This window comes from Drosophila subpulchrella, chromosome X (genome assembly GCF_014743375.2).
Source record: "Drosophila subpulchrella strain 33 F10 #4 breed RU33 chromosome X, RU_Dsub_v1.1 Primary Assembly, whole genome shotgun sequence".
Lineage (NCBI taxonomy): Eukaryota > Metazoa > Arthropoda > Insecta > Diptera > Drosophilidae > Drosophila > Drosophila subpulchrella.
In genome coordinates, this window is record NC_050613.1 from 22660509 (window position 1) to 22674135 (window position 13627).

The following is a 13627-nucleotide window of genomic DNA, read 5'->3' on the forward strand; positions in this document are numbered from 1 at the left end:
TGAGGCGAAACGAAACGACTTTTACATGGATCGCACAACGATCTTTCCTCGGATCTTTCAGTTCGGATCGCAGATCGCAGATCGCAGAACGCCAGATCACAATGATGGGGGGAGGGCCAAAGAGATGCACATATTTAAGCGCAAATACGACAGTTATTATTGTTAGCCAAGCAATTGCGGAGAATGCAATCAATTAATTGACAAACTGCGATGATCAGTGAAGAAGTAAGTGAGATGGGGAGAAAAAGGAAAAAAAAAAGAAAAAACGAGATGTGGCTAAGCAGCGCCGATCAACTTTTTATTGGCTTTGGTTCGAACCACGATCGTGCTGTGATACTTGAACAGTGAAAAAAAAAAATTTTAATAAAAAAAAAATAAAAGATTTAAGTAATATATTATTATTTATGGTTTTAATAAGGTCAAATTCTATTTTAACTTTTTTTATTTTATCAGAAAATTAGTTTTTTTTTCTTCTTGATTATTTTTTTCTAACTGCATACATTAGCTGACTTTGTGGGTATCCGTGTTTGTTGGCTTTGTCTCACTTCGACCACGTCGTAATTGAAAAATAAAAGAAAATGCGCGAAAATCCCAAACGCATTAACTAGAAGACCCTCTCTTCGATTCGATTTTTTTTTATTTTTACTTTTTTTTTTTTTTTACCTGGGAGCGAAGCGTGCGAACAATTTGCTGTCCATTCGATCCGCCTTTTCCTTGAGGCTGCCACAAGGGGTTAAGAACGGGGAATCCCAGAGGGGGTTAAGCGGGAGAAACTTGGGTTTGGGACTTCGCATTTGCATTCGTAATTTGTATGCGTGCAACGGCTGCGGGCACGAAATGAAAAACGTTGCGAGCTTTTGGCGCCTTTCGACTTGGACATGGACATGGACACATCGCCACCTGAGTCTGGCCAAAACCCCCATACCCCCATACCGCCACCCCTGTCGCCTGATAAAATTTCCTTATTAAATAACGGTCACAATCGATCGGTTGCCAAAATGCGAATTCTCCCATGGCCAACTGCGGGGCTTAGATGAAATTATAGAACCAAAGATTAACAAGGCATTATAAACATGGTGAGACCAAAAAAGTAACTGAATACAATTAAAACATGTTTAAATACTAGTAATACTTGGTTTCCTTATTAAATAACGGTCACAATCAATTGGTTGCCAAAATGCGAATTCTCCCATGGCCAACTGGGGGGTTTAGATGAAATTATAAAACCAAAGACTAACGATTAAAGATTAAAGATTTATCACGGTTAGACCAAAATAAAAATGAATACGATTAAAACATGTTTCTGGTATTAAAATACTAGTAATACTTAGTTTTTTGACAAAGTGTCAAGTAATAATAGTTCAAATATGGAGTGCTACAGCTCGTTAAGCTCATAATACATTAACGATTAAAGATTAAAGTTTTAACATGTTTAGACCAAAATAAAAATGAATACAATTAAAACATGTTTCTGGTATTAAAATACCAGTAACACTTAGTTTTTTGACAAAGTGCCAAGTAATAATAGTTTTAAAAAGGAATGCTACAAGTCGTCTAGCTCATAATACATTATCGATTAAAGATTAAAGACTTAACACGTATAGACCAAAATAAAAATGAATACAATTCAAACATGTTTCCGGTATTAAAATACTAGTAATACTTAGTGTTTTCACAAAGTGCCAAGTAATAATAGTTTAAAAATGCAATGTTACAGCTCGTTAAGCTCATAATACGTTATCCAATCGATCGGTATTAAAATCTATCTACAGTGGTCGGCATAAGTATTTTGACAAAATAAAAGTTAAGTATACTCATAACTTGAATTTACTTCTTGTAAACTATAGGCATCAATGGAAAGGTAATTTCAATGCCGTTTGAATGATACAATACATTTCTTTACCCATTCAGTACTTATTGAAAAGGACGAATTTGTGTAAATCAACTTTGAAGTTAAAAAAAAAAACTTTTTTCCTCGTCTTGAAAACTTAAATTTTTTGATGCAAAAAGTTTCTTTAAACAAAAATAATAGTAACTGCAAAAAGAATTTTTCAAAAATCATTTTTCTTATATTTTTTATGAATTTTTGAAAATGCTTAAAAACAGGCATTTGAGCCATATTTTTGTCTTTTTCATACAAATTTTTTCCGACATTGTCACCTTCAAAAATTCATAAAAAATATAAGAAAAATGATTTTTGAAAAATTCTTTTTGCAGTTACTATTATTTTTGTTTGAAGAAACTTTTTGCATCAAAAAATTTAAGTTTTCAAGACGAGGAAAAAAGTTTTTTTTTTTAACTTCAAAGTTGATTTACACAAATTCGTCCTTTTCAATAAGTACTGAATGGGTAAAGAAATGTATTGTATCATTCAAACGGCATTGAAATTACCTTTCCATTGATGCCTATAGTTTACAAGAAGTAAATTCAAGTTATGAGTATACTTAACTTTTATTTTGTCAAAATACATATGCCGACCAGTGTATATGGTCAAATACAAACTACCCGGATTTGATCCGCACTCACTTAAAGAACCAACATTCTTATCTATATGGTATGTTATTATGTCCATTCGTTGATTGAGCACCTTACAAACGGCAAGGCTTTAAAGTTTAAGACGCCGGTAGATGGACAACTTCATCAGGAAATGTGGGAGGGGAGGGGGGCGTTATTTGCATGGGAAATCGACGACAGAAAAGCGAGGGAAATGCAGTAAAAAGGTGGTTTTTGGGGTGGGGGGAGGTAGAGAAGACGGCTGGCAATCAAGCTAGTCAGGGGCATCAAAAGACCGCATCGATCACGAAACCACTTTTTGGTCCAGTGCCAATGGCAACTGAGGAGTCGTCACTCGTCACCAAAGTGAATTCGCGGCGCCTCTTTTTCCACCGATTTTCCAAACCCCCCACGCCCCCTTGGATTTTCCACCCGCCCATGTGGACATGTCTAGGTAACAGTAATTTGGTGTCTTACTTGTTCTTGCGCGCCGGCAATCACACCTATGGGAATGTTTCTTACACATGTCCAAGCGTCTATTCTATGATCATCATTACCAACTGGCAATAATGATCGTGATCATCATCGCCATCGCGGTGGGATTCCAGCATGCACTTTGGACAACATATTAGAGATCCCCATAGCCATACCCATTCCCAAGTCCTCTGGCCGCCGTCGCATCATTAAAAATTTATCAGTTGATTGGAAAATTATAATTCTTTGCCTTTACGCTTTAGCAGCGCTATGATTTTTACAAGTCCACCTCATCTCTAGCTATCTCTCTCTCACTCTTCTTGCACACAACATTCCCATTCGCAATTGTGCCCGCTGTTATGTAATAACTCCCCGTAACTGCCCCTTTTCATGCGCCTCTGTCTGGTGTTGTTTCTATTTCTTATGGTAACATTTAATAACTGACCAACTGACAGACAGACCAACCGACTGAATGGGTGACTGACTGACTCACGGCGCTGCTCTGATGGATGCACTGCACCAATCCGATCACATCCCATCCCATCCCATCCCATCCGATCCGATCCAATCTGATCCTGGACCCACTGGTTCCCCACTCCCCCAAGCCAGCTGAACATCGGAAAATCGCTTTCTTTGCTTCGCTTTTGATCGGCAGCTTACCTTTATTGTATGGTATTTCAAAAGGTGTATTAGACTTTATAATGGTAAAAAATAGATGAAAGCTGGAGTACAATAAACCCTAGTTCTATATAATAGATGAGTGATATATGAAAGATATTTTTATGAAGAGAGTAGCTATCTAGATAGCTCAAAAAACGGATATTCTTTACTTTAAATGGTATATTAATATTGTGATTTTACCATCTTTAAAATCTAGAGATACAGTTCTTACCCTGAGCCATACAGGATATCACCATGTCGATCAATGAAGAGCGTGACATTATTTTTTATGCGCTCGCTTCTCCACTTAGTTCCAGATGCGGAAATAAATGCACTTGAATTCCTCGACTTGTTACATAAATCGTAATTTTCTATAGACTTGTTCTATATCTAATGTATATTGCATTATTCGCTACTCGTTTTCTTTCGGTTGTTTCTGATTCTGCGTCTGTGTTTTTTTTTATCATTATTATTTTATGATCACTTATCTTCGTCGGAGTCTTCTGCTTGCGCTGCTGATTTTTGCTACCGAAGCCACGAAGATTTGACCGGGCCAAGGCGAGTCAAGTCAACTTGGGCCAACTCAGCTTGGTCGGAATATATGTATGAATGTCTGAATGTCTGGATCGTATTCTTCTCATTCGTATTCTCGCGCACTTGAACTTCCTGCATGACCAAGGCCTCCGGGAGATTAGAAGATCAGCAGATCATGTGAACTTTTATGGCCATCATCGGTCATCACTCGTCTTGGATGTAATTAGGCATCTTAGCGGTACAGTTCGCGGCTCTGCCAGACGCTTCTTCTTTATGCTCCCTTCCAACTCGCTTTTTGTATCCATGAGATGCAAAATAAAAAAATAAAACACATCATTATATAAGAGTGGGAAATATTTTAGTGGCATAGCCCTTTTCTACCTATTTAGTATTATTATTTAAGCTTATACTTTTTTTTTGCATCTTACCAATGCCTTCCAGGCTTTTTTTAATATTTGCTTAACCTGACCCCATTCTTGGGTTTTCGTATCCTATCGCAGCTCACATGCTTAAACGTTTTCTCAGGAACCTGCGAAATTCCGCATGTGACAATTCTGCATTCAACGGATGCCTCAATAGCGAGATGGCTCCAAATGGAATAGCAAAGTTGGCTAAAAGCCTGTCAATCGCTGATGTTACGTGAAAAACACTGAAAACAATTTTTAAATATTCATTCAGACCATAAGTTGCATTACGCAGCCAAAACACTGATTTTTAAGGGCTGAAAAATGGGATTTAGATTTTGGGCTAAAATACGATATTCAGATCTTAGTCAAAAATACGATTTTTCTTTCCAGTTTTTCAATCGTAGTTTGGTCAAATCAAGGCGTACAGCTAAAATACCGACTGTTCTGAGCAGCTTGCTAAATATGCTAACGATCCTCATCACTTTTAGGAAAATTAAATTTTTGGCCAATTTTCTCATTTTTTGTAAGGGGTTACATCATCTATTTTTGCGAAAAATGGCAAAAATCAAAGATTTCCAGGTTTGAATGCCAATGGATTGGAAATTAAGCAACGAGCTCAACGAGGTACGACATTCCTCGATCTGACGCCTATTTTCTTTATAGCAGCCAAAAAACTGAATTTTTAGGGCGAAAAAATGAGATTCAGATTTTGTCAAAAATACGAGATTCAGATTTTAGTCAAAAAAACGATTTTTCTTTCCAGTTTTTCAATCGCAGCTTGGTCAAATCAAGGCGTACAGCGAAAATACCGACTGTTCTGAGCAGCTTGCTAAATATGCTAACGATCCTCATCACTTTTAGGAAAATTTAATTTTTGGCCAATTTTCTCGTTTTTTGTAAGGGGTTACATCATCTATTTTTGCGAAAAATGGCAAAAATCAAAGATTTCCAGGTTTGAATGCCAATGGATTGGAAATTAAGCAACGAGCTCAACGAGGTACGACATTCCTCGATCTGACGCCTATTTTCTTTATAGCAGCCAAAAAACTGAATTTTTAGGGCGAAAAAATGAGATTCAGATTTTGTCAAAAATACGAGATTCAGATTTTAGTCAAAAAAACGATTTTTCTTTCCAGTTTTTCAATCGCAGCTTGGTCAAATCAAGGCGTACAGCGAAAATACCGACTGTTCTGAGCAGCTTGCTAAATATGCTAACGATCCTCATCACTTTTAGGAAAATTTAATTTTTGGCCAATTTTCTCGTTTTTTGTAAGGGGTTACATCATCTATTTTTGCGAAAAATGGCAAAAATCAAAGATTTCCAGGTTTGAATGCCAATGGATTGGAAATTAAGCAACGAGCTCAACGAGGTACGACATTCCTCGATCTGACGCCTATTTTCTTTATAGCAGCCAAAAAACTGAATTTTTAGGGCGAAAAAATGAGATTCAGATTTTGTCAAAAATACGAGATTCAGATTTTAGTCAAAAAAACGATTTTTCTTTCCAGTTTTTCAATCGCAGCTTGGTCAAATCAAGGCGTATAGCGAAAATACCGACTGTTCTGAGCAGCTTGCTAAATATGCTAACGATCCTCATCACTTTTAGGAAAATTTAATTTTTGGCCAATTTTCTCATTTTTTGTAAGGGGTTACATCATCTATTTTTGCGAAAAATGGCAAAAATCAAAGATTTCCAGGTTTGAATGCCAATGGATTGGAAATTAAGCAACGAGCTCAACGAGGTACGACATTTCTTATTCTGACCATAAGTTACATTTTGCCATCAAAAACACTGATTTTTTAGGGCGAAAAAAATGGATTCTGACTTAAGTCATAAAAACTAATATTTTTATCGGTTATTCAATCGTTTACTATCCGACTTTCAAATAATAATTATTTTCATACGATTTCGTTTAATTTACATTATAAATAAATTTGAAATATCTTGTAGTAATTATCTGTGGTTTTCCTAACAATTATTAATATAAATCTCAATAAATATTATATATTTATATATAATATTTTTATAATATTTTTCCCTGCTTCGAATGAGTTTGGGATGATGTCCTAAGTAGAGGCCCGAATCTCTGGCAAGCAATTAGCAAGGCAAAAAGCCCAGAAGAAAGATCACCGCAAGACCGCAGTTGGGGGCACCAATTGCAGATGGAGAAAGGGGAGGAGACGCGAAGAATGGTGGGGAATAGGGTAGAAGCCCAGAAGAAAGGGGCGAAGAGAAGTGACAGAGAGCCGAAGACAGACAGAAGCGGGATTTATCATAGACAGAAGACTAAGCTTGTGAGATGGAGATGGAGAAAAGCAATTCTGCGGCTGACGGTTTTCGCAAGAAAATTACAACTTGCGGGTAAACAAAGTCAACTGCCGGCAATACTGGAGGGCCAACGACGGAGGGGGGTTGCGGGAGAAGAAAGGGGGAGTACTGACTAGAAGAATTGGCGATGAAGCCACACGCCAAAAGCCAGCCCACAAGCCTCTTCTTCACCGCCCCCCATTTTTTTTCGCTTCTTTTCTTTTATTTTTGTTTTTCGTCTTCTGCTGCCGGACTTCATGTGGAGTGGATGTTTCTGGGGATTTGGATGTGGGGCTCTGGATGTGGGTGCGCAATTATGCCGCCAGAGCAACTGGGCAACCATAAATTTTCTTATCAGCGCAAAGCCAAAAAGTCAGGAGCGGATCTACCCTAGACAAAAGAAAGCTATAGACTTGAAATCACTTATAAAGGTGTCCCAAAGTATGCAGTAAGATATATGAAACTTTATTGTTGCATACTTTTAGACACCTCTTCAAGTGATTTAAAATCTCTAGTATTTCCAGGGCACATCGAACGATTTATATTTTTTTTCTACTAAATTGTAAAATAAAGTTTGAAAATTTTCCATCAAAGTAGGCATTGCTAGCCGTCACATAAATATTTTATATTGTTGCATACTTTTAGACACCTTTGAGTGATTAAAAATCTCTAGTATTTCCAGGGCACATTACGATTACAATTGATAGTTTCTTTTTCTACTAAATTGCAAAATAAAGTTTGAAAACTTTCCATCAAAGTAGGCATTGCTAGCCGTCACACAAATATTTTATATTGTTGCATACTTTTAGACACCTTTAAGTGATTTAAAATCTCTAGTATTTCCAGGGCACATAAAACGACTTATAGTTTGTTTCTACTAAATTGTAAACTAAAATTTAAAAACTTTCCATCAAAGTAGGCATTGCTAGCCGTCACACAAATATTTTATATTGTTGCATACTTTTAGACACCTCTTTAAGTGATTTAAAATCTCTAGTATTTCCAGGGCACATAGACCGAATTATAGTTTTTTCTTTTTTCTACTAAATTGTAAAATAGAGTTTGAAAACTTTCCATCAAAGTAGGCCTTGCTAGCCGTCACACAAATATTTTATATCTTGTAAGCTTGCACACACATTTTGTACCTCAAAAACTCAGTCATAAATCCAGAATTTATAAGAGATCACCAGATTCGACGGCCAGATGGAGAAGTTGACGCTAATGGAGCCCAATGCAGGGGAGCAAGTGGACTATATGCTCGACGAGAAACTGGATCTGCTGGCTGAACTGGGCGATTGTCACAAGAGTAATTTGGGGGACATTGATGTGATAGCGCGAACGACCAACAAATGTCAATCGTTAAATGCTCGGATGATTTCGTTGGTCAGTCAGGGAACGGCATTGGAACAACCCACCACTGTTGCCGCCGAGGAGACCGAATCCCAGGAGGAGGAAACGGAGCAAGTGCCCTATGGATTGGTCGAGGAGGAGGTTACCTCGGATGAGGAGTCGAAGACCCTGAGGGCCATTCATGGACTTGATCAGATCTTAAAGCGTATCGATATACTGCAGAGTCAGATACGAAGACATCAGCAGTTGGAGCATAGTACCGAGCAGTCGGAGGACCAGATATCCTGCAGCGGGTTGAATGTGAAGCACTCGGAGATTCGCTGCATTCAACGGGCACAGCATCACATCCAGTGCCAAATCACCGAGCTGCTGTGCCGCTACGATGGACTCCGCGAAATGCTGCGAACCCTTAGCCAAACCTGGGCCTGTCTGGAGCGCCGGATTGCCGACATTCGCAGCCACAATGTGGTGCATCTGGAGTGGACCCAGGAGTCGGCCAACGATCTCAGCAATTGCCAGCAACGTCACCGATCCCTGGCCGCCGTTAAACTGACCAAGAAGATGGCCCTTCTCGTGACCAAGACGAATATGTCCAGCGGTTTTCGCTATAACCGTCGATTCCTTCGACGCGCCCTTCTCAGTCGACATATCAACGACTTTCGCTACGAAATTGCCGAGTTAAAGCTGTTGAGTGAACAAATCTGTGCCGAAATCGATAAGCGATTGAACAGGATCAAAACAAGGGCCCTGAAAATGGGTATTCAAATTGGAAACACGCCGCGCGAATCCAAAACAGTCGCCGAGGTAGCCGAGGTCTTTGCGGTAGCAAGGAACCCTAATCCAAAAGTTATGGGGAAGTAATGAAGTTATGAAGAACATGCAATTAGAAATTTATTAGAAATCACCATATAATTATTGGGATAACTGGGAAAAATAAATCATTTCGGGAAATTATGGCAGCAAGTTACAAAAAGAAGGAAATAAAAAGATCATGCATCAGTCTTTACCTATAATATTTAGAATAATATGATGGGGAAAATTGATCTAAAATCTTTGCTCTGAGTAAAACGAGGAATAAGATAAATAATCTATGAAATTTATTTAGTAAGGCTGTGCCGCAGATCAAGAAAAGGAATCATCATTTTGAAACTATTTTTAAACCAAATTATAAGAAATAAAAAAAATTTTAATTTGAAAGTTTGTTTATTTTTTTACATTTTATATATTATTATATAGTAAGAAATATTGAGATGCATTTGATACAACGAAAAAATGCTTAGTGTACCTCAATCTATTTAATCAGCCACACCGAACTTGACTTTTGACCTCCATGGAAAAGTGCGCTCCTGTGCTGAATAAAAAAGGCAGTAATAGTGGGAGGCAGAAGGCTGGCGGAGTGGAAAATAAAAAACAAAAAAAAACAAAAAAGAAAAAAGAAAAGAAAACCAAAATGAGCCACCAGCACATGGGTAGTACATCATTTCGGACTTTATCAGCAAAACAGGCAGCCGAGCAGCGCGCGCGTGGGCAGCTCCAGAGTGGAATTCCGATGCCGCCAACGCTTCCCCGGCAGCAACATCAGTCGCAGCAGCAGCAGCAACAGCAGCAACAACAGCGGCAACAACAGCAGCAACATGAGCAACTTTAGCAGCAACAACTGCAATTGCAACTTAATTGAGGCTTGTCTATGCAGTCTTGGCCAAAAGTAACTGCGGTTGCTCTTTTGCTGGTGTGCACTACTGGTCTGTATGTATGTGTTAGCCATCTCATGTCGCCCATTGCGAACTTGATGCCTCGCTGCCCCAGTGCCTTGATGCTCCACAGACGACCAGACAGCAGCAACAGCAACAGCAACAGCAACAACGGCAATGGTAACAAACACAGCAGCAACATCAGCCGCATATAACAAATATATATATATATATATTCCTATATAATAACGTACTGAGGGCGTTGAGGCAGCAACTTGGCATCCAGGGGGCTTAAGGGGAGGGGGGGGGGGGAGGGACGATGGGCTGATGGGTTGCAGAATCAGCCAGCGAAGCCATCATCATGGCCACCACCAAAACCGTCCAAAAACCAACTCCCCTCCAGCTATTGCACAGTGGGCCAAATTCAATAAATTTAAGTTGCACCTGCATTGATACAGAAAATGGAATAGCAAAAATAAATAACTGCATATTGAACTTTAAACTTCTTATTTAATATTTACATTAAGTATAAAAAACATATTTTACTCAAAAAAAACTCATAGAAAAAATTTCTTATCTATAATAATTGTAATTGTAATTGTACAATTTTATATTTTCACACTTAAATCAATTAATGGATGCAATGGATTACTATCAAAATAAAAATATAAAAATTGACTATAACATTAAAGACTTAACTAGGTTTTTTTTTAATTATAGCCAAAACTGTAGATGGGAAAAATTATACCTAAATGTCTATTAAAATCAATAGTTTCACTGTAGTCTATTTCTATAAAATGAACTTAACTTTGGCTTTTATTATGTTTAACCTATTTATGAATTTTCAGACCTTTTTTTCTGTTTGGAAACATTTTTTTTGAAGCACACTTCTGATTTTTTTGGAGAATATTTCACATGTTTTTGTCTTCTAAATTCTCAATTTGGCCCACACTGCCTTGGACAATTTAAGCTCATTCACTTGCCGCTGATTGCTGCTGGCAGTTGTTGCTGCTGTTGTTGCTGCCGATGGTGGCTGCTTCTCCTGGTTTTTGGCTTGTTGTCTAGCAAATTCACAAGTTCAAGACCAAGAGCAAGGCAAAGTTGCAGGGTCTGCTGTTGCATGTTGCTGTTGCTGTTGCTGTTGCTGTTGCTGTTGCTGTTGCTGTTGCTGTTGCTGCTGATGTTGCTGCTGTGGCGGCAATACATGCAACCAAATTGCATGCAATGCACAATGCACTTATCTAAGATGTGGCAAATGCAGTGGGTGATGTCTGAGCTGTAGAGCCGGATGAGGGATCGGGAATTGGGGAACGGGGATTCGAGAGCCGGGAATGAAAGGAAAGGAAAATGAGGGGGCGGAATGAAGCGTGGCAATTGCCAGTGCAATTTGCATTTTGCATTTCGCACCGGGCGTTGTCAAATGGCCATCCTCGGCAAATGGGGAATGGCTTTTTAATGGCCACAATGTGGGTTAAGTCCAGCTCTGGAATAGCTCTCTAATAGATCGGCTGGCAAAGAACCAAAGAACCAAAGAACCAAAGAGCCAAAGAACCGAGGGTAGACAATAATCCATTGGATTGAACACATCAGCAGTAGTTGGGGGGGTGGGGCTATAGTTGGGTAGAACCAAGACCGAAACAACACGAAAGAACAACTTCTCAAAGGCCGCCAGGCTTTGAGGGTGGGCAGCAAAACCTCATTTGCCAGCCAGAACTTTATGGCCCGGCCAAAACTGCCAACTTGCATGTCAATAGAACATCACTCTTTGGTATGGGAACCGAAAAGATGATCAAGACGGCATAACTACGGTCCCAAAGTCCAAGTTTTGCGTTGCATTCATTAGCTCCTACATAGTTGTGTTCACATGCTTTGAACTTGATTATCTTAAGATAGGGATAAGTAGAAGAATTCCACGTGGCTTTATAATAAGTAATCGATCACTTTGATAAGTTATCGAACTATTTTCTTAATACGTATCTTAAAAAACGCGTTATGCAAATAAAATATTTACATAATCAATATTAAAAATCAAATTCCATTTGTTCAGGCATTTCAAAATATTTGTCGTTTGATTTATAGAGTCTTTACTGTATTTCTTTGTACCTAAGGACCCAAGTTGGCAACCTGGAAATTCCCTTTCGATGCGGCCGCATTCCTGGCTAAATTTGATCCTATGATTTATTATGGTTACATCTAATTAAAACGGTTCCACAGTGCGATGATGGCCAAGGCAGCAAACATGGCCCGACGTAATGAAGCTAAATGTTCCGCACTACGGTCAATTGGTATTGACCATAAGACAAGGCGAAGCGATGAGTAGCCAAGAGATGATGAGACCAAAACTCCGACTTGGACATTTAGTTAAGGCTTTAGGAAATGAAGCTGCACACGGAAAAAATATTGGAAATACAATTATTGAACCTCTTTTTTAAATTGCTCTTTTGCAAAGCCCCCATAATAATCATATAATCATATACATTTTCTGTAAAAAGTTATTGGTAATCTTTTAAAAAGTGTATGATATAGTTTATCATACTTTTAGCCACCATTTTAATATGAACATTAAATACATAGATTCATAAATATTTTGAAATGGACATCTATGTTCTATCTATCTATTAACTAATCGAGTTTAAACGTTAAATACAATATCAAAAATCTTGTTGTACATTTTTCCCATGTGCTTTCTCTGCCCGTCCATTCGCTCTTTTTTGGTTTTCGCTGCAGTTTAGCTAAGATGATGGCGAAGAAGTCAATTAAGCCAAACGCTAAAAGGCCACGAAAGATAAATGACAAATGACGTGTCTTAAACTGTGCTCAGTACCCATCTTTAACCGAAGAGAACCCATATCCCGGCTCTTTCGTTTGCCATCCACTGTGGCCGTGAGTAATTCGAAGCAAGGAAATATCGCACAACAAGTGCAAATGCAATTAGTCGCAGGCTTTATTTGTTTAAAGCGAATGCCGACTCGCACCGACATACACGATCAGCGTCGTCATATAGTGATCATGAGATGATCATGATGATCTAGTAGCTATCCTATCCCGATCCTCGTCTTCCTCTTCCTGGAACTTGTTGCAACTCGGATCAAAGGCAACAAGCAGCATGTTGCAACTGAAGAAGCTCCTCCTCGTCGTTGTCATTGGACCAACATTTAGATGGCTTATAATTGCTCCAATGATTTTCGCTATATTTGGCCTGCTCAGACCATTAAGATCGCTTAAATGCCCGCCTGTCTGCGGCTGGCCTCTGCTGATCTTGCATCTTGCAATGGTGCTGGGAAATTTCAAAATCCCATCGAAATCGGATCACAATTAAAAAAGTATTTAATTAATTTACTAGCCAGCCTGTTAAGGAGAAAGCTCGTCTGCGCTCAAAACGTATTTGAAATTTCTTATGAAACCCATACTTCAAAATGTCCAGCAATTCTTGGTAATCATTGATTATATAGGATAGTCATTATATTGTACAAACTCCAAAAAAGAAAACTTTGTGGGAAGATTCTCCAAAAACTCCGCTTTAAACCCCATAACTTTAACAATTTCTTAATAATATTCATTCAGAAGACCTCTTACTCTTGACTGAGCAATTGTTTCTACATTAAAGCAGGAGATGGCTGTGTTTAAAAATATATCTTTTAACAATTTACAAATGTCAGTAAATTTTTGTTCGACTCAGGCTCCGCTAGTAAGTAGGCACCGTTTTCTG

At 38.5% G+C, this 13627-nt stretch overlaps 1 protein-coding gene and 1 long non-coding RNA gene across 5 annotated transcripts in view; both read left to right on the top strand.

Moving 5' to 3' along the window:
- LOC119557323 overlaps window positions 1–13627 on the top strand; it is a 130636-nt gene that overhangs the window by 110491 nt on the left and 6518 nt on the right. The gene's annotated exons all lie outside the window — the stretch shown is intronic.
- LOC119557321 lies at window positions 7973–9372 on the top strand. Its single transcript, XM_037870042.1, has one exon. The coding sequence runs from the start codon at window positions 8081–8083 to the stop codon at window positions 9086–9088; it is 1008 nt and encodes a 335-aa protein (XP_037725970.1). The 5' UTR covers window positions 7973–8080; the 3' UTR covers window positions 9089–9372.